General features: G+C 39.9%; 1 protein-coding gene across 1 annotated transcript; it reads right to left on the reverse strand.

Annotated features, from left to right (window-relative positions):
- Window positions 1-425: 425 nt before the first annotated feature.
- Window positions 426-952, reverse strand: LOC147957069 (uncharacterized). Its single transcript, XM_087531565.1, has one exon. It carries the CDS (start codon window positions 950-952, stop codon window positions 455-457), a length of 498 nt encoding a protein of 165 aa, XP_087387691.1. The 3' UTR covers window positions 426-454.
- Between the last annotated feature and the right edge of the window lie 20,400 nt (window positions 953-21,352).

Raw genomic sequence — 21,352 nt, forward strand, 5'->3', positions numbered from 1 at the left:
GATTGAGTGATTTAAGGTAAGGTTAATTAATTTAGATTTGATCTTTAGAGATTGTTCGTGATTGATTCTACATTACTAAATAACTTGCGTCAGTATGGAAAGTTCTGATCTGTTTAGATTTCTTTCGTTGTGTGAGAGGGTGACGCGAAAATAAACCGATGAAGTGGGGGGGGGGATGAAAAAAAATCTATGAAAAAAATCAGCGAAGGTGGGAGGAGGTACCAAAAAAACCATGAAAGATGGGACGAAAAAAAACCTGAAAGCGAGACTACCAACTGCTCCATTAGGAGTAAAGATCCCTTCTTGAATACTCGGTTCAATAAATAAGTTATTCACACTTCACAGCCATCCATGTGCATATATAGTAAGTTAATAACACAAAACCCGAGTAAATTTATGCCACAAAAAGGTTCAGTATTATTATTTCAAATAACTGATGCGACAACAAATAATATTAATCGCGGACATCATATGATATTAGCAAGGCGTTGTTGAGGATGAGAAGCATGTACAACTCCTCGTTTTCTTTGATGAGCACCTCCGCACCAGGCATATCTGGAAGCTCTAACCAACACATGACGATAGGGTTGTAATTCATATCCACAAAGTCGGCCAGATGCAAGAACTGCTGCCCACTCTTGTCACCTTGGTAGTCCTTGATCAGGCCGTGGCACACGTTGAGGCGTCTCACCACATCTTCATATTCCACCTCACAATAACTGAGAACGTGCATTGCCACTGTTCCCTTCTTGGCATCTTGAAGCTTTTGCTTGACCTTACCACTAGCGGCAGTGATACAGCTCTTAAAGATGTCGACAGTGACGAGCACTAAGTCACGGAGGTCCTTAGCCTCGGCACTTTGATTGTCCGACTGAAGGGTGGACAAACAGAATTCTTGCGTGACAGATTTGTTGTAGGGGTTGTTGATCAAGGCCTTCTTGCATGATTCCATCATGAGCTTGGTCGCTTTGGGCTTGCCAGTATCAGAGTGAAAGTGCAACTATCACTAGGTGGTTTTGGTAATTCCTAACAACATATAGCTCATTGAGCTAATACTATTCCAAGATGAATTTTTCAGGTAAGCTCAATGGTTGGCATGGCATGGATTAGAAAATGGACCCTTCAAAATACTAAGGACAAAAGATTGGCTCAAACTCAAAGCACAAGACTCTACATTTTTTATTTTAGTAATCCAAGATCACATTGAGTCTATAGGAAAAGCCAATACTATTAAGAAGGGATGAGGTGTTGCTTAATGGGGTGCTTGCTCAAAATGCTTAGTGATATGCTCCAAAACCCTCCACTACTTTCTCATATCCACATATGTCCCAAACCTAAAAGTCCAACTCGGCCCCACCGATTCTTTCTATCCGGAGCCACCGAGTTCAGTTGACATAGCCATTGCCAGAAACCCTAGTCTTTTCGGTCTCACTGATAGGGATCTCGGTCTCACCGAGATGGGATTGCAACCTCTCTGTTTCCCTTCATAACTTTTCGGTCAAACCGAGATGAGCGGTCGGTCCCATCGAGATTGCAATGCAAACACCCTGTTTCCTTTTCGTAACGTTTCGGTCCAACCGAGATGAGCGAATCGGTCCCACCGAGTTTGCCTGACCAACTCTCTGTTAGTCTATTACCAAAATCGGTCTCACCGAATTTGTGTAACCGGTCTCACCGAGATTACGTTATGCCCTAACCCTAATGAAATCGGTCCCACCGAGTTGACGTGGCGGTCCCACCAAAACACCTAACGGTCACATTATGAACCAAATCGGTCTAACCAAGTTCTTTAATCGGTCCCACCGAGTTTGGTGATTTGTGTGTAACGGTTAGATTTTGTGTGGAGGCTATATATACCCCTCCACCCACTCTTCATTCGTGGAGAGAGCCATCAGAACATGCCTACACTTCCAATACATATTTTCTGAGAAAGAACCACCTACACTTGTGTTGAGGTCAAGATATTCCATTCCAACCACATAAATCTTGATCTCTAGCCTTCCCCAAGTTGCTTTCCACTCAAATCTTCTTTCTACCAAATCCAATCCTTTGAGAGAGAGTTGAGTGTTGGGGAGACTACCATTTGAAGCACAAGAGTAAGGAGTTCATCATCAACACACCATTTGTTACTTCTTGGAGAGTGGTGTCTCCTAGATTGGCTAGGTGTCACTTGGGAGCCTCCGACAAGATTGTGGAGTTGAACCAAGGAGTTTGTAAGGGCAATGAGATTTCCTACTTCGTGAAGATCTCCCCTAGTGAGGCAAGTCCTTCGTGAGCGACGGCCATGGTGGGATAGACAAGGTTGCTTCTTCATGGACCCTTCGTGGGTGGAGCCCTCCGTAGAGTCGCGCAACCGTTACCCTTCGTGGGTTGAAGTCTCCATCAACATGGATGTACGATAGCACCACCTATCGGAACCACGGATAAAAAATCTCCGTGTCAACATTGCGTTTGCTCCCTAAATCTCCTCCCTTTACCTTCATATGCAATTGTTTTACATTTCGCTGCTATACTCTTAGAATTGCATGTGTAGGTTGATTGCTTGACTTGTGCTAAGTTGCTAAAATCTACCAAGAACTAAAATTGGGAAAAAGCTAGATTTTTATTTGATCAAGTAGTCTAATCACCCCCCCCCCCTCTAGACATACTTTCGATCCTACACAGAGCCACTAGCATGAGCGGAAAAAAGGAAGAAGATGATGGTGGAGAGGACGATGGTAGTCCTTGGCATTGCTACCATTACTGCTGGGCTAGCTAGAAGCCTTGAAGTACTGAAGCGCTGAGAGGGAGGTGGAGAAAAATAGACAGAGAAGGATGTGTATTGCAGAGATGGATGGATGGATGGAGGTGATGTACATGAGGCTGAGAATTCTTTATAATGCCTGCAATAGGGTATCATAAATGCAGTATGCAGCTTTGGTCCAGTATATGTGTACTATCGGTGTCCAGTAAATGTTGAATGCTCATTTTGGATCTCTACATATTAATGCTATCGCTATGTTCCACAAATACACAGATGCTCACTATAGATCTTGTTGTAGTAACACATATCTTACTTATATGAATCCATTAATGCAATGTAGCTTCATCGAGGATATCCCAAATGATTAGTGTGCACTGAATGCCCATACATATGTTGATGCTCATTTTGGTACGTCTTATTTGCATTGGTGTTTTCTAAACATCATTTTGTATAACTGATTTGTTACTTCTACCTCGCTTTGGGACGCTTATACGTGCAAAACCTGTTATCTACCTACTTGTTTCTCTTTCAGGGTGACAACACTGCTGCTAGGAAGAATTGCCACAATGATAGTGAGACGAACCCATTGTTTGTCTGTCTAACACATATTCCAGAGGAGAATGCAACACATATTGAGGGTAGGGATACAACTAAGAAGTCGCATCTTGATGTAGTGTCAAACTTACTTAGTGTCACAAGATCGATGAAGTCGCCGCCTGAATCTGTTCGACTTTTTCAGTATGAAATTCAAGCAGAAATGCATGCTTCCGTTCGAATACGACTAGAACTCCAATCTCTATGCAAGATTAACTGTAAGTACATGACGTTTATTGATGCTATGCGGCTTAAGTTGGTGGATATGAGCGCCAAAGAAGCACAGACTCATCAGGTTGCTAAGCTGCTTGCGCTGTAGCTCCTGGGTCGGGCTAATTTTTCTTGAACTGTGTTGAAGTCCTGTCGGTTCTGGCTATTATTTTGTCCGCCTATTAACTTCCACTGGTGGAGACCTGCCCAGTTTATGTAATCTGCTGTCTGGTTGCCCATTATTATCACTAGCGGCGAACTTTGATGCCGAGGGGATGTAATATGCTGTAATTTCTTTTTTGTATAGTCTAGGTTTATTCTTGATCGGTATGTTGTAATTTAGGCCGGAAGGTTCAGTGGATCTCAGTGTTGTCGGTCTTTAGGCCGACCCCTTACTCATATGGGCCAAAACGTGGGCCTATAATCATCTTGGACCAGTAGCAGGTCTAAACCTATAGTTGTTTCCCGCCTTTAATGGGCCGAGTAAAGTTCTGGCCAGCTGGGCCAGAGAATACCAAGGAATTTTAACAGGCTAAAACCTAGATTGGGCTAGTGTTGAGCTGAAAAATTCACGGTCCAATACAGGCCGAAACTGCCTAAGGCCCGTGTTTGGCCCAAATAGGACGAGCAGTTAACAAGCTAAAATATATCTCGGGCCTGTTTGGCCCAATAAAATTATGGGCTTTAAGCAGGCCGGTATCTACACGGGCCATAGGCCTAAAAGTGTCACGGGCCATTAACAGATGGGCTGTAAGCAGGCTGGATTCAACGCGGGCTGTAATTAGGCCCAACTATTACACGAGCCATTAACAGGCCGATAGACCAGTTGGGCTGAAATTTATCCACGAAGACTACGGGCCGTTAAGAGGCTTAAAATTACTTCGGGCAAGAAATAGCTCAGTTTCTGCATGGGCCGTTAAATGGCCTAAAGTTAAACCGGGACGACAACGTCCGAGAAGCACCATGGGCCGCTAACAGGCCGAAACTATTATGGGGCCGAACTGGTAAACGTGCATTTAACAGGCTAAAATACAAACCTGTCTTAGAACGAGCCAAAAATAACAGTGGCCTGTTAACGGGACTGATCCGATATAAGCCGTCATTTGGCCCAAAACACGACAGGCTGTGAACGGGCCTGATCTGGTATGAGCCTCAATTTGGCCCAAAATATCGCAGGGTGTTAACGGGCCAGCCCACTAGTGTCTGAAAAAACATGGTGGTCCTTTAGCTAGGCCGGCCTTTTCACCGGAGCGAGCCTCTGTTGGGCCGTGCCATGTGTCGACGTATCATAGGCGCCTCCTGTCCAATGAGTGGATGACATCTGTCCCAACGGTGAGCAAACACGTGTTTCCTCCGGGGAATGAGAATTTTACACGTGAAAAATCCCCATTAGTCCAGGCTGTTAACGGGTTATCGGATCCAAAACCGGACTCAATAGCTTAACGACGACCCGTTACGGTCGATGCCACGTGTCGGTCACCCTTGACGAAAGCAATTCTATGACGTGCGATTTATCGTCATGGAAGTGGACACTTCCGTGATGATAATTTTGGTAATGTCATAGAACACCTGTACGACAACACAGGTATCACTATCTTGATTCTGTCATAAAATTGTGATGGATGTACATGCATGACAGAAAACGTGACCTACTGTGACAAACACGTATCATTACGGAAGTGTATTTTTTTATAGTGATGCTATCATTAATTACTAAATGTACTTTGTTATTTTCATCGCACCACAAATATTTGTTGGGCATCACCAAGGACGAATGACAACAAATGTGTAATGAGATACCTCCAACTAGGTAAGTATTTTTGTTGTCTAATAAGTTAAAAACATCTTGAGTACACTTCAAAAATCAATCCATCTTTTTTTTGCGCAACACCACTTATCATGTTATTTGTCATGTGACATCCTGAAATATTTGAAGGGATTTACTGATGTCTTGAGAGTGTGTATGAGGGGTGACTTTTTCTCCCTCTTGAAACGCATGGGCATGTTTGCTAGTTACTCTTAAAGAACACAAAACCTGCCCTTGTTCGAAAAGAAAAGAACCACAAAGCCTTCCCTACCGTATTGGTTGTTCATCCCCAGGCTCTTCAGAATGTGTAATGAGATACCTCCAACTAGGTAGATATTTTTGTTGTCTAATAAGTTAAAAACATTTTGAGTACACTTCAAAAATCAACCCATCTTTATTTTTTTGCGCAACACCACTTATCATGTTATTTGTCATGTGACATCGTAAAAAAATATTTGAAGGGATTTACTGATGTCTCGAGAGTGTGTATGAGGGGTGACTTTTTCTCCCCCGTTGAAACGCATGGGCATGTTTGCTAGTTACTCTTAAAGAACACAAAGCCTGCCCTACCATATTGGCCGTTCATCCTCAGGCTCTTCACCCTTAGCTGCCGCTTGGTCACACGTCGTGAGTTCGACGTTTTTACTTTTTGCATCCAGACTCGAACCCGAGACTTGCTACCGCGGAAACCTTGGCTTTGCCACCTAGGCCATGACCTGTCATGATGTTCATTAAGAGATGCCACATATTTAACTATCAGTTGAGCGTTTGAATTCAATAGTTTGAAAATATTTGAGATTTTTTGCACGGTATGAGTGTTTCTCGGGGGGGGGGGGGGGGGTTATACTCGATATCGAAACAACATTATTGTTATCATTTCAAACGAAAGTAATGTTGGTTTTACATGAACATTGTTTCTGGCAGAAAATAGATTATTAACTATCAAAGTCATATGGCCCTAGCAAGACATTGTTCAGGTCACCCAGCTTGATCAGCTCCTCGTTTTCGTTGATAAGTGTCTGGCTATCCATGTGAAGATCATGCCAGCAGTCGCTGACATGGTCAGTCGCCTTCTCCACACACTCGGGCAGTTCAAAAGACCACGGGCCGTCTGCGTCGCCCCTGGGGACATGGAAGTCCCTGAGCATGGCGTCGCAGAGATCGAGGGTGCCGATAGTGACATCGTAGTCCACCTGGCAATACCTGAGGCCGAGCGCCTCCTCCGTACCTTTCTTGGCTTTCTGGAGTGCTTCCTTCACCTTGCCGCCGGCAGCTGCCACACGGATCTTGAGGATGTCGACGGCGACAAGGGACAGGTCACGGAGGTCCTTGGCCTGGGAGCTCCTTTTGTCCTATTCGGCGCCTTATGCGCCCGAACAGCTCGCTGGCGCACACGGCCGCACCTTGTTGGGCCGGCCCATGAAGGAGGATCGCAGCGAGGTCGAAAATTGCAAAAAAGTGTGTTTCCTGGATTTCATCGAACCCACGTCGCTTACTTCTTCTCTGAGTTTAGCTAACCACTAGAGCCATAGGACATACGTGACATAAAACAGCGACAATAGTATAAGAACAGCATGGCCACGTTATTTATTTGCATAATACCATCTCTTATATCACTTTGATTTTTGAATTGTTCTGAAAAATATCCTGAATTTGAAAACACTCGTCATTTTTGAAGAAAAGTTCACAAACTAAAAAACGTTCATCGATTTTGAAAAAAGTTCGTGAAAAAATGAAAAAATTTCATCGATTTTGAAAAAAGACCATCGAATTTGAAAAAAGTTCATCAAATTGGGAAAAACTTCAACGAATTTGAAAAATAGTTCATCAGATTTTAAAAAAGATCATCAAAGTTGAATAAGAGTTCATCAAATTAAAAGAAAGTTCATCAAATTTGAAAATAGTTCATCAGATTTTAAAAAAGATCATCAAAGTTGAATAAGAGTTCACCGAATCGGAAGCAAAAGTTCATCTATTTTGTGAGATATAGAAAAAAAGTTCAACTTCTATGAAATGTTTTCAAATTTGATGAACTTTTTTAATTTGATGAACTCTTATTCAACTTTGATGAACTTTTTTAAAATCCGATGAACTTTTTTTCAAATTCGTTGAAGTTTTTCCCAATTTGATGAACTTTTCTCAAATTCGATGGTCTTTTTTCAAAATCGATGAAATTTTTTCATTTTTTCACGAACTTTTTTCAAAATTGATAAACGTTTTTGAGTTTGTGAACTTTTCTTCAAAAACGACGAGTGTTTTCAAATTCAGGATATTTTTCAGAATAATTCAAAAATCGAAGTGATATAACAGATGGTATTATGCAAATAAATAACGTGGCCATGCTATTCTTATACTGTTGTCGCTGTTTTATGTCACGTATGTCCTATGGCTCTAGTGGTTAGCTAAACTCAGAGAAGAAGTAAGCGACCTGAGTTCGACGAAATCCAGGAAACGCACTTTTTTGCAATTTTCGACCTCGCTGCGATCCTCCTTCATGGGCCGGCCCAACAAGCTGCGGCCGTGTGCGCCAGCGAGCTGTTCGGGCGCATAAGGCGCCGAAGAGGAGCTCTCGCTAAAAGCGCCGTATAGGAAGAGAGCTCCTATTTGCCGCGCGCGGGCGGCAAATGGTCGAGCCTTCGCTGAAGGAAGAGCGCATGGGCCGGCCCATTAGGAGGAAACGAGCTCACAAGTAAAAAAAGAAACAAAATTCATGTGCCCGCAAGAGAGTTAGAACTCAGGACCTCCTTATCTAGAGCTAGCGTTGCTAACCGATGGAACCAGTGAACTCTTATAATAATTTGAGGCGCGAAAGTTTAAGTACCATACACTGTTCAATCTTTTTTTAAAGTACACATAACATATTATAATATCCGTTGAACATTTTGCGATACCAGTTGAACATTTTATTAAAATAAGTTGAGTATTTGAAATAATATACGATGAACATTTTTAAAAGAAAATATGAATATACACGCTTAACAATTTTCGGACATGTACTGAACATTTGTGAAAATACGTTGAACAATTTAGGAATACACATTGAACATTGTGTAATATACACTGAACAAAATTAAGAAACATAGTGAACATTTGTATACTCGTTGAAAAACCAAAAAAAAGAAAAAATTGCAAAATATATTTACTGAACATTTTTATATCCATTGAAAATTTTAAATAATGCTTGATGAACATTTTTGAAACAATATGAATATATGTGTGTTGAAAATTTTTTGAATACACATTCAACATTTAGTAAAAAAACATTGAACAGTTTTATAATACATGGTGAACATTTTCGTAATACACGATGAACATGTTTATACACAAAGGTGAACAATTTTCATAATATACAATGAAATTTTTTCTTAATACAATGAAATTTCTTGTAATACACGGTGAACATTTTATATAATACGCAAATAAAAAGAAGAAAACAGAAAAAAAAAACAGACAGAAAAACAAAAAATAATGAAACAGAAAAGGAACCAAAACAGAAAAATAAAAAAAAACCGAAACAAAACAACAGAAAGCCGGATAAAACAGTGAAAAACTGGAAGCAAAAAACCGCAGAAGAAAATGAAAAAAAAACTGCAGAAGCAGCAAAGGAAACGACAGCGAACAGCGAAGGAAAACAGCACAGGAAATCGTACGTGGGCCGGCCCAAGTGGGGACTCGCTTCAGCGAAGGTGCAGCTCCTGGACACTCACGAGCGTCATATAGGATCCACCGTATAGGAATTCCCTGAAATGTCGCAGGTTCGCACAGGCGATCGGTCAGATTGGGCCGGCCTGTTTAAGCGGTTTCAGCGTTTCCGGTTTTGGGAACCTTCTAGAAGGTACCTGAACCGGATTTTTTCTGTTCTGTTAATATTTTCCTGTTTTTTTTCTTTTCTCTCTGTGTTTCCTTTTCTTTACTTATTTTTTTGTTTCTTTCTATCCTTTTTCTTTTATTTTCATTTTCATTTTTCTTTCTTATATTTCTTTTTATTTTCCAAAAAATGTTCATATTTTACAAATATTTCATTTTTACGCAAAATTTTCTGGTTTTCAAATTATGTTCATAAATTCCAAAATTTGTTCACTTTGTTGCAAAAAATGTTCGGTAATTCAAAAAATGTTCACCTTTTAACGTTTCGTTCACAAAACAAAATTTATTTGGTTTCAAAAAATTTCCCATTTTTAAAAAATTGCTTGAAAATTTTAAAACATGTTCACATGTTAAAACTTTGATCATAAATGAAAAAATGTTTGGGAATTTCAAAAACAAATCCTGTTACGAAATTTTGTTAACAAATATAAAAAAATTCTAGAACACCAAAATTTGTTCCCATTTTAGCAAATTTGTTCAAAAATTCAAAACCTATTTTCATTTTCAAAATTTGTTCACATATTTAAAAATATTCATGTTTCTAATTTTGTTCATAAATTCAAAAAATGTTCACATGTTTAATTTTTGTGCAGAAATTCTAAAATATTTCGGAATTTCAAAATATGCTCCTGTTTTCCAAATTGTTTACATATTCTAAAAATGCAACAGTTTTCAAATTTTGTTCACAACTTTTAAAAATGTTCATCTTTTTGGAAGTTGTTCGCAAATAATGTTCATAGTTTATAAAATATTCTTGTATTCAATTTTTTGTTCTTATTTTTTTAGTTCCCATATAATGTTCGCGTTTCAAAAAGATTTTCCTTTTAAGAAATTATGATTGAAATTTTAAAACAAGTTTTAATCAGCCTCGGATTATAGTTCATATATACTGGGCTGCCTTCGTATGTACTAATCCTGTGTTACTACAATGGCTATGGACTAGCTTCCCTAGCGTGAGGATAACAGTTTGATCTCTCACCCACCGCACATACCACAAGGAGTACATACTCCTAGTAGTGCTAACCCTATAAATGGGTTATGATGGTGGTTCTATTATACTAACACCCTTAAGACCTTATTCTACTAACAAAACCACCTTATTCTACTTGCGTCCTGAACTAGCGAAGACGAAAACAGAATAAAAAACCTGACCCTCCTGCCACGACCACCCACTTCCCCTGCGAGCCACCAATTTCCCACGAGCTCCACAAACCTACACCCCTACCATCGCGGCACCCCACACCACCACCACCTACCCCACCCGCTGCCCACAACCACCTGCCCAGCAGCCGGCAACCATGGGACAACCCCCGACCACCATGGCGCCCCACGCACCCACCGCCAGCCCCCTTCCACAACACAAAATGTGCCTCTCCTTCCCCGCAATCCTCTTCCACAACCCCCCACGATCTCCCTCCCCAGAGCACCACCCCTGGCGACCCTGACTTCCCCCAGCTATTTCCGGTCGCCACCACAAATGGTCACCGTTGTAAGGTGTTGGCCTCCTTGCATGCACCAGATCGAGCCCCCGCATCACCCCCTCCCTACTACGCCTCCGTGCCCGCCTCCCCACCGGTGAGCATAGCCTCTCCAACAACTGCGGTGCATGCTTTGCCTACACCTTCCTTCTCGCCCTCAAGATCATTCTGCTTGCCTTGACCAATTCACCCGATGGTCGTCGACAAGTGCTGTGAAGTGTTGAACCATGCACTCCACATCGAGTCGTACTGCAAAACCGCATCTGTTTACTTTTCTAGTTCAAAATTTTAATTTGCTGCAGCACGGTTTGACATAGAGTGCAGTTCGACTTTGGGTTTCGACAGAGTGCAGTTCTTCACCGGCGGCATTCCTATGTGCTGTGTAAAATATAGAGCAGTTCGTGTGTGTAATTGTTCTTTTTTGCATTTTTTGGCCGTGTGGTACTTGTATGTAACTTATGTTGGTATATGTTGACTCATCTTTGAAAATTAAACAGTATGCTCTTTATTCATTTCAGTTCATGACGCGGTTCACTCCATTTTGTTTCGCTGTGCACTCGATCGATGCAATGCATTATGCTCGACCCGACAGTCCTGATGCATTTATAAAAAATGGTTTGAAAAGACAAAAATATACAAAATGGATAATGCAAACCACTAGCGTTGACCATGTAATCGAGACACGTTTACAGAAAAAGATAGAAAAACTATTGCAGTTCACCTCGGGTAGAAAAAAAGCAAAAAAGTTCATAGAATATAGTAAACTTCGTCCCACTTAAAATTTGAAAAATAAAACAAAAAAGGAACTAAAAAATATGTAGAAAAGATATTTAAAAACAAAAAAGTGAAATACAAAATGATATAGCAAAAAATGTTACAGTTCACTCGCTCTCGTTCATGAAGTGCAGATAAGTTAATAAAGAATGTTATTAAAAAGAAAAAGTAACGCAGTTCACAAAGCCTCAACCATTCAATCGAGACAAGTTTACATAAGAAGATATAGGAAAGAAAAAAGAACTCATGCAGTTCGGTTTCAATTTGTGTCGCGGTTCACTTTTGCCGGATGTGAACTGTACGCCCCATGCAATACCTTGTATTTCAAAAATCAATCAACTGCATAGAAGATGCAATGCAATTTGAAGTCAGATGCAGTACACATGGTGTCCGACCGAAAATATACAAAAATGCAATTCGAGATCGTCGTTTTTCTAATATTACTTTTAAACTGTAGCAACCTAGGAAGAGTATATCTATAAGAAAAAGTTACATGAATTTTTTCCTCTGGTCGATATCTTTCCAACGGTGTATCATTTGCATCATTCTAATAGGCGGTTCTTTTTTTGCGAAACAATGCTTGCTGGTAATCAATGTGCAGTGCACCGTGTTTGAAATTCATTTATTACCTTAAGGAATGTCAAAAAGGGTACTACATCGAAAAATTTCACCTATTCCATAGATTTCCAACGGCACCAGACTCGTTTCGACAAACAGTTGAAAAAATTATAGTGAAAACAGTACAGAAAAATATCGCATGCAGTTCCTTCTGTCGACATTGCAGTGTTGTTTCCCGTCTGATGCCGCTCACTTCGCCAATTTTGGGTCCACGAATAAACAGAGTGTCCGTGTTTCCGTCAATTCGAAACTGCTCTAAAACTGTAAGTAACTAGAGAGAGTGTTCTATAAGAAAAAGTTGTGCCTCGATGATATTTTCCCAGTAGCATATTATTTGCATCATTCCGACGAGCGGTTTGTAAAAAAAATGCTCATAGCCACTCATTTAACTACCGCAGTAGAAGAACAATGCAGAATATGTTGGGTATATGACGACACGCGATGGTGCAGGAGACCCAATGCCAGGGTGAAATAAATGGAACTAGAGATGTCGGACGGTGGCTAAGCTGCCATGACCATCAAGGAGTTTTGTAGGAGAATGCCTCTCGGGATGGTGTGCGCGCATGCGGCCACGTCAGGCCGAAGCCCCCGCGCCTGCTGGACACGGGGGCGTCGGTGACGGAACCGTAGTCCAAGATTTCCACAGAGTCATCAGGGATGGCACCAGGAACGTTTGATGGAGGTTGACATGATGGATATTTACGGCGGGAAAGAGAGAAAACTAAGGGGGCGGTGCTCGGCGGCGACATGGAGGGTTTGTAATGGAGGTGGGAAGCGGAGGATGGACATAACAACCCTTGTAAGCGACAACACTGACCGGCAAGAAACACGAAGGGTAAGATTAAATTAGTAAACTCAAATGGGTCAAAGAAAGCAGTCGACCGGTGGTAACTATTGGTCCATTTTCACCTAGGAACACAATATCAGATACGGGTCATTTTCAGACTGGTGTATGATAAGTATCATGTGGATCCCCAAAATGATTATCATGAACGCAACCGAAGGGCCCGGTCGGTGATAATGCTCAACACTGACAATTGGTCAGTGGCCGGGTCGATGATTATGTGTCAGTGCTACGCGGATCTTTAGTGGTCATTATAATAATTTTTATATGATCATATGGTCATAGTTTAGTATTGAAATGTTTAAGTATATGAAGTTCACCCCAGAACCTACAAGTACACAAATAGTAGGGCCGGGCCCATAGGTGTGCGGATGGTGTGGCCCGCCAGGGCCCATCAATTTTGGTGGACCCAAATTTTTATATAGGCCTACGTATATTTCTTCATGGGCGCTGGGAGTGCAGCCTGTGTGCCAGCGCAGGGCCTCCAGCTCCAAGGGGCACCTTATTTTGAAAACAACAGTATAGCCCAGTACGCAGAAATAGGCCCATTCGAGGCACCAACCTTGTTAGCCCTGAGGTGGGCGTCTGAATCGCCGGGACCTCCTATGTGTCGCTTACTGCGGCAAGGAGGCGCAGTTTCGCACAGGAGACGGGTCTGTGCCGTCTGATTCAATCAATCATCGGATGCTTTTTCATCAAAACCTGTTTAAAATTTTAATTAGAAAGATAATTAACTACATGTGGATAGATCTACTAGATGTTGGAAGTTTGTTGAACCAATCCATATATATATATTTAAAAACATGTTAAAACTAGAGTTAAGGTTTAAAAGATGTGAATATTTTTTAAAGTATTTAAATCTGTCTCTAAGCAGCATTTCAAAATGGTTAATGAGTAAACAAACTTCATAGTTAAATTCTACATATTTTTCTAATCAATTTTTATATATAACATGTTAAAATTGGATTTATGGTTTAAAAGATATGAACATTTTAAAAAACATTTGAATCTACAAAAAAAGTATATTCTCTAGACGGATGGCGGGTTTATTAACCAAAACCTCACAGGATTTTCTACAAAATCAAAATGTTTTATATTCTTACTTAAAATAGGACCGCGGGTTGATTAACTGAAACCTCAGGGGGGTTTCTACAAAACGCAAAACATTTTTCTATCACACTTAAACGGGGCCACGGGTTGATTTTGGGGAAGTGCGAGGTTTTTTTTGGCAAAAAGCGCGACGGATGGGCAGAGACAATCCTCTCTTTAATAGTAAGTAGGTATAGATATAGATGTACACTCATAGACAATTCCGGTGTACAATCAAGATACGGAGAAATTCTTCGATTATGTTAAAAAAAAGTGTGAGCAAGCAAACAATGAAGTACGTAACCTATTTGAGCAATGTTCGAGCAAGATAACTGAGAAGTCGTTCGCCCATTAGAACGAAGTTCAGTAAAGTGACCAAGAAGTTTACAATTTCGACAATGGTTGTTTCCCCTTAGTGAGGACAGAAAAGTTCTTACAAGTTCAAAATTGGAATGACTGAAAACCAAGCACTCATGAACGAAAAACGGGTGCAGCCAAATTATTTGGGAAGTGAAGAGAGAAATTCATTGGGAAGGAAAGGAAGTGCCCAGTGCTTTTGGCCTGAAACTGACAAAATAAACCTCACAAATTTCCATCAGACCAACAGTTGAGCAGCTGATCTTTAGAGCAACACACGACAAATCAACAAGTTTTAATTCATGAACATAACCACCACTCTATATTTATTTAGAGAACACATGTTGGGGCTTGACGACATGGTGCTGGAGATCCAAGGCGTCCTCCTCTTCCCACCCCACCCCTGGCCCTCCAGTTGCACTCCCACTGCCCCCCCTTAGGTTGAGTGAGTGGAGGCTGGCTCCCACACTCCCGTCGATGCGTGCTCATGGAGGAGCTGCACGATAGCTGTTTTCTAGACAGCTTTGTAATCAACATTTTTGCATATGCATATATCACAAGCGAAAGTGAAAATAAAATTGATGACACGGTAACATTATTTTTATTCCAAGTGAAGGTAAATAGATGTTACAACAACACCATTTCATATAAAAAACAAATTATGAATCATTGACCCTATATGGTGCTAGCAAGGCAAAAGTTAAGTGTGACCGACATGCCCACCGCAAAGTTTTCATCCAACAGCTTTTTCGCCTCCATAGCAAGAAGGCCCAACCAACAGTCGATGAAAGGTTTGTCCACTCTCTCCACACAGGCAGGCAGCTTAGAAGACAGCAACCCATCATTGGCTCCGCCCTTGCGACCATGGTACTCCTTTATCATTGTGTCACATATGTTGAGTATGCTCACCATTCGATCGTAGTCCACCATGCAGTAACTGAGGGCACGCATTGTAGCCGTGCCATTCTTGGTGTCTTGCAGCATTTGTTTGACATTACCATTCGCCGCAACAACTTGGCCCTTGAGTATGTCGATGGCGATGTGTATCAAGCTATGGAGATCCTTAGCCTCGGCACTCCGATTGTCCAACATGAGGGTCGACACGCAAAACTCCTGCGTGATTGGGTTGGGGTCGTATATTTTGTTTTTCATTGAGGCATTCTTGCATGCTTCCACCATGAAGTTGGTTACCTTGGGTTTGCCCCCACCAGAGGCACTAGATTCGGCAGCGATGGTAGTGGAAAGGAGCATGATAGCGATGGCAGAGAAGAAGATGGAGGTCGCCGACATTGTTGCCATTGCTATTAGGCTAGTTGGAAGTCTTGAAATGTATTGAAGCTGGAGAAGGTGGAGATAAATGGATATAGAAGGATTTGTAGGGAAGAAATGGATTGATTAAGTGATGTGCATGGGTTGAGATTTTTATATAGAAAGCAGTGGCGGTTTAGAAATGCAGTGTGCTGCTTAGCCATAGATATAGTATGAATTAATAGTACTAGCTATACAAATATGTTGATCCTCATTTTATATCTTCTTGTATTAATGCCCTCTATATACAGAAATATATAATAGATGCTTATTTTATATCTTCCCATATTAACGCACATAAAGTTCCCATATGTTCATTATTGTGATAAATCTTGATTACGGATTTCCGAATAGTAAAGAGTCCACAGAAGGTGTGCACACAGATATGTGGGTCTTCATTTTGGATCTCCTCACATTAATACTTCTTACTTATATATTGGGGCACACAGATATGTGGGTGTTCATTTTGGACCTCCTCACATTAATACTTCTTATTAGCATTGGTGTGTTGTAAATATACTTTTGTATAACTGAATTTCTATCTCTGTGCTACATTTAGAATCGATCAAATTGACCCTTAGCAATTCAATGGTTGCAAAATGTTTTCTTTTTTCTTTTTTGCAACTTGCAAGGTGCACATCTCTAGACCCAAACTTACAAATAATTCCTCAAGGTGCAACCATTTAGTTTTAAACTTCAAATGTTACTAATAAAAATTAGAGGGAATTAAAGTTTCCTAAAATGCGTGTGATTTGTTGCTTTTAGCTGAAAAAATTTAGGAGTTGTTGAATTGTTTGAAAATGTGGATCAAATACAACTTTGGGAATTATAAGCACTCTAACCGTCATTTGGGGATCTATTATATAATTAAAACATAAGTAAAACAAGACACCACATTCTTCCACATAATCCAAAATAATATACATCGTTGATCAATAATACGTACGACTGAGTTTTAAAGATATTATGTTACATGAAAAAAGTTATATGTTATGCATATTGAACTGACACGTACAAGGTGTGCTAAAAAAAGTTGGAAAGAATAAAGGAAAATCATGTCTGTTCGTATGCCTTCCAATTGAAACCTCATCACGGAAACACATGATCCATATTTGTTATTACCTCACGAGACTTTGCAACTAAAAGAAAGAAAGAGATCATGAGCGACTAGGATTCCTTTAGCCTGCACGATGTGACAAAACAAAAGACCCACACGTAAACACATCTGACATCTATACTCCTGTAAAAAGCCTCCGCCTGAAGGAGCTAGACTAATATATATTAAAAAAAAAAGTCCCAGACCCAGCTCACCGATGCACGTTCTTTAGAAAAAACAGAAGGCAATATATGCATGGGCGTATGTTGGACTAAAACACGATTATATATGACATGCCTCCTGGACGGAGGATCAAAGTCACGATGCGCACGCATCTTAACTCCCACTGATATTAAGCCGACCAAAACGAAGGCACAACATACATTCATATGCGCCTGCAATGCTCGGGGAAATATCTATTTATATGTTATATGAAAACGATTTTCAAAGATAAGGAAGTAGGGTTGAAATTTAAAAAAAAACTCAAAGTCCTCACAATTCCAGGGTTTGTCATATGATGAGTTGTGGCCGGAAACATGTATACGCAAATAAAACTATTTTAATGTATCAGCAGCATGCATGTGTACTTAGACAAGCTCTCTCGCATATATCAGTGGCACACCAATCACTGAAGAATATTGCATCATTGAAAATAATGATTCAAGTTATGAACATGTGTCAACCACTAATCAGATAAGAGTAATGCAACTAGCACCAATTAGTAATCAGTAGTGTACTCAATACAATCACTTTTCTTAGAAATTACAAAAAAATAGTGATTATTAAACAAATAACGTGCATATATATTGCCTATTCGTCACCCTGGGTGAGAAAATAGTTATTCCACCCCCCTCTATTTTACAACCAATGCACTGTAATTTTACGTTTCGTAAGTTTTGTTTTATTTCTGACGTAAAAAGAGACCATAAGAAAATATATCATCGCCGTAAAAAATATTTTATGTTATGTAAAATTACAAATGTAAAAATATAGTGTAAAATATACATAAACTCCAAATTTTCTTGTCTTATGACTTATACTTCTATTTTCTTATATCAAATTTTACATAGTGAATCAATAGGAATGTAACTATTTGAATTCCAAATGTAATTTAATTATGAAGTGATCGTAAGATTACCTCGGGTGAAGAATAACTTATGAATTTTACATAGTGTCTATATATATAAATATATACATGTATATATACACACACATGTATACACACACACACACGCACACACACACACATATATATATATATATAATACCATATAAATCACTATGAAATATATTTCCAGATCTATATTGGTACTCTCTTTATTTTGTACATACGATATGAATTTCTAAATTCAGTCAAATTAAAAAATTGTTCGTCCTATGATAAAATAAATAGGACGTGCATTTTGGGATGTAGGAAGTGCATGTCGCGAAAGAGAAAACTAGCATTTCCTAGGCCATTAGATGCTCAATATTTGCATTGATACATTCTATTTATATAATTATTTATTTAAGCGATCAGTTTTTGGGTGTTGAATATCAGGGAAGTGAGGAAGTTTTCATGCTTTTTGTTAATACACACATTATCTCGGATGGAGAACCAACAAAAATCACTTAATGGGAGCAATATGTGTGCATATAAGCATACAGAGGTAATTGCTTAAATGGAAATCTGCAATACAGGGAAGTGAGCAATGCAGTGAGTTAAACGGTCACAAAGTGTACATACGAGCAACAAATTTTCCTAATTAATTTTAAAATTGTGAATGAAAATATTGGCTAGAATTATTATTACTGGGATAGGAGGGTGAACAAGGGAAAAAAAAAGAAAGAATAGCATATAATTTCAATGTCGTGTCGCAGGCCTCGAGGTCTTCCTTCCGTTGAGTCACTCATAAATGTCCTTAGCCACAACCATATAGAAACTTATAAAAAGTATACTGAATATAGTACAATCTTTTCTGTAGACATACCAATGGACAATAGCAATGTGGTTCTGAAATTAAATCCAATAATAATTAGTTGCGGGTCTACATAACAGAAAAAACAAATATTAGAATATATAGTTAATCTAGCCGCGCAAATGCGCGGGTCACCCTGCTAGTCATTTATAAAACCCAAAAGTTGAGCCACATACATATGAGTAACCTTGTGTGAATTATCTTGGGATGGAAATAAAATTCTGTAAGCCCCAAATATTGGAAACCCTAAAATCATCTAAAGTTTAAATGGAACCAAAATGGAAAATGGGAACTAAAGTAAATCCCTCAAAATGAGCTGACAAACTAAATATTTGAAATGGGCAGGAAAATAAAAATTCCATATAACTCGAATAACAAAATAGGTCCAATTTGGAAAATGAGCATAAAACAAATGAGAATTAATACATAGGTCTTAATATTTTATTATGGAAGGAAAATTTACTTCCATAAAACCTAAATAAATGTTTAAACTTTTGGTAGTACACCAAAATGAAATTGGAGTAGGTTTGCTTTTTGAAACCGATTTGAAATTCATAAAGAAACAAAAAGAGAAACAAAAATTAAAACGACTATGACCAGCCAGCCAGGCGAGCTAGCCTAGCAGGCCCAATCCAATAGCAGCGTGCACCCCAGCAACCCAGCTGTCGAAGCGGTACATGCGATTTTATCTGAGTAGCCGGATCAGCATTAGACGGCCAACGCGCCCACATACCTCTTTCTTCTCTCTCTCTCTCTATGTGTGTGTGTGTCATTGTTAGGTGGGACCGCCCATGTCATCATCAACCTCATGCTGAGGTCTCCGTGCCTACGATCTCGTCACGACCCAAGCGCATGTCGCATGTTCCCAACGCCCCTGTCCACCCCCAGCCATGTGGGCCTTGGCCATGCGCTATAAGATCCTCTCCCAGCCTCGAGAATGTATCCTGTACACCGACCTATCTGGTGCATCAGATGCTCCGATAGCTCGTGGGCCACTAGATGAGGAAGGAAGGGACCTGATCCATCTACAAGGGAGCCTACTGGTACATTTGCAAAACAGACCCTGAGGTGCAGCTAAATCTAGCAAATCAACTCCCCCAACCCAGTTCGTCTCTCTCCCTTCGCCTTCATGTACCACCGGACCAGGCTGAGCTCTCTCTCTCTCTCTCTCTCTCTCTCTCTCTCTCTGGCTTCTGGTGTTGAAGCACCAGCATCCAGGAAAGAAATCATATGGACCACCGGTAGCTCGATGCGATTAATTGTGTCTACATAGCGGCGTAGTGTTGTACCTCCGGAGATATCGACGCTACGGTTGAATAGGAGCTGGCCATCATCCTTTACAACACGTGACTCGAGGTATGAGGATGAATTTGATTCTTCTATTTTCCATGTGCATTAATATTTAGTTCTTCCGGTCATCAGTTTTCCCAATTCGTTTGCAACTAGTGGCATTTGGGAATATGAATGCTTGGAAGGGGAATTGCTAAATCTAGGTGCACATAGATTTTTGGATTCGGTTTTTCTTATGTGTTACTGTTGTTTGTAGCCAACCTACTATATGTCCTGTTTCCGCTATGAGTAGTCTATGCTCAAGATAAACTATTTTTCCCAGTGGTATTTTGTACCGGAGAGTGTTGATATATACAGTCTGATCCTGGATCTGCAGTGCTATAGTGTCTAGTTAAAAAAATTGCTGATGGTATTTCACAGGAAACACTCTGCAAGAAGAATAGAAGATGTAAGAATTTCGTAGAGAACAGTTTGGTTCCTGTGCACCAAAGAGTCTCTAAACAACGCTTTGGAAAGTCGTACATTATGGCCTCCTTTGGTTTATAAGATATAAGAAACTAATAGGAATAGAAAAGTCATAGAAAATAAGATGACACGTATCTCATATCCTAAGGATAGAAATAGGACAGGAGATGTCCTTTGATTCACAATATAAGAAAAAGAAAATCCATTGACTCTGGGCTAATGTTTATTCCCTATGAAACATGATGCATAAATAGAATTCCTCTGTATAATATTCCTACAAACCAAAGGGCTTTAAAGGATTTTTTTTTTATAGAAATCACATCCTACGGAATTTCAATAAGATTCATCCAAATCAAAGAAGGCCTAAGATGAGTGCAGCAATTCGGTGCCCAGGCTCATCTGCACCCGGTCCAAAAGAAACTAAAAAACAATACAAGACAAATTCAAAAAATTCCAAACTTTTTTTCCATGATAGACAATTTATTGCGTGAGGTTCGCTCCAAATTTTAGCTCATTTAGGCATCTGAGTAGCTCTCAGCAAAAAAGACAAATTGGATCAAAACAATACATGAACAGTAAACTGTTTTACAGAACCTGAATTTGTTTTTTTTTTCGAGAGTTGCTCAGTTGTCCAAAGGATTTGAAAATTAGGACGGACCTCACGCATCAAATTGTCTACCATGGGAAAAAAATTGGAATTTTTTAAATTTTTCTAGTATTTGTTTTGAATTTGTTATTCAACATGGGTGCAGATGAGCCCGGGCTCAGAAAAGGACTTTTCGCCTAAGATGGGCTTTTCAGTGAACCAGGTTTTCTGGGTCGCTCTAGTGGTTTATTTCCCATCCTGGTCAACA

Source organism: Triticum urartu, chromosome 7A, assembly GCF_056163025.1.
Source record: "Triticum urartu cultivar PI428250 chromosome 7A, HENAU_Tu73, whole genome shotgun sequence".
In the NCBI taxonomy this organism is placed as follows: domain Eukaryota; kingdom Viridiplantae; phylum Streptophyta; class Magnoliopsida; order Poales; family Poaceae; genus Triticum; species Triticum urartu.

Coding starts and splice junctions, on each gene's coding strand:
- LOC147957069 (XM_087531565.1), bottom strand. CDS start 952: ATGGAATCATGCAAGAAGGCCTTGATCAACAACCCCTACAACAAATCT.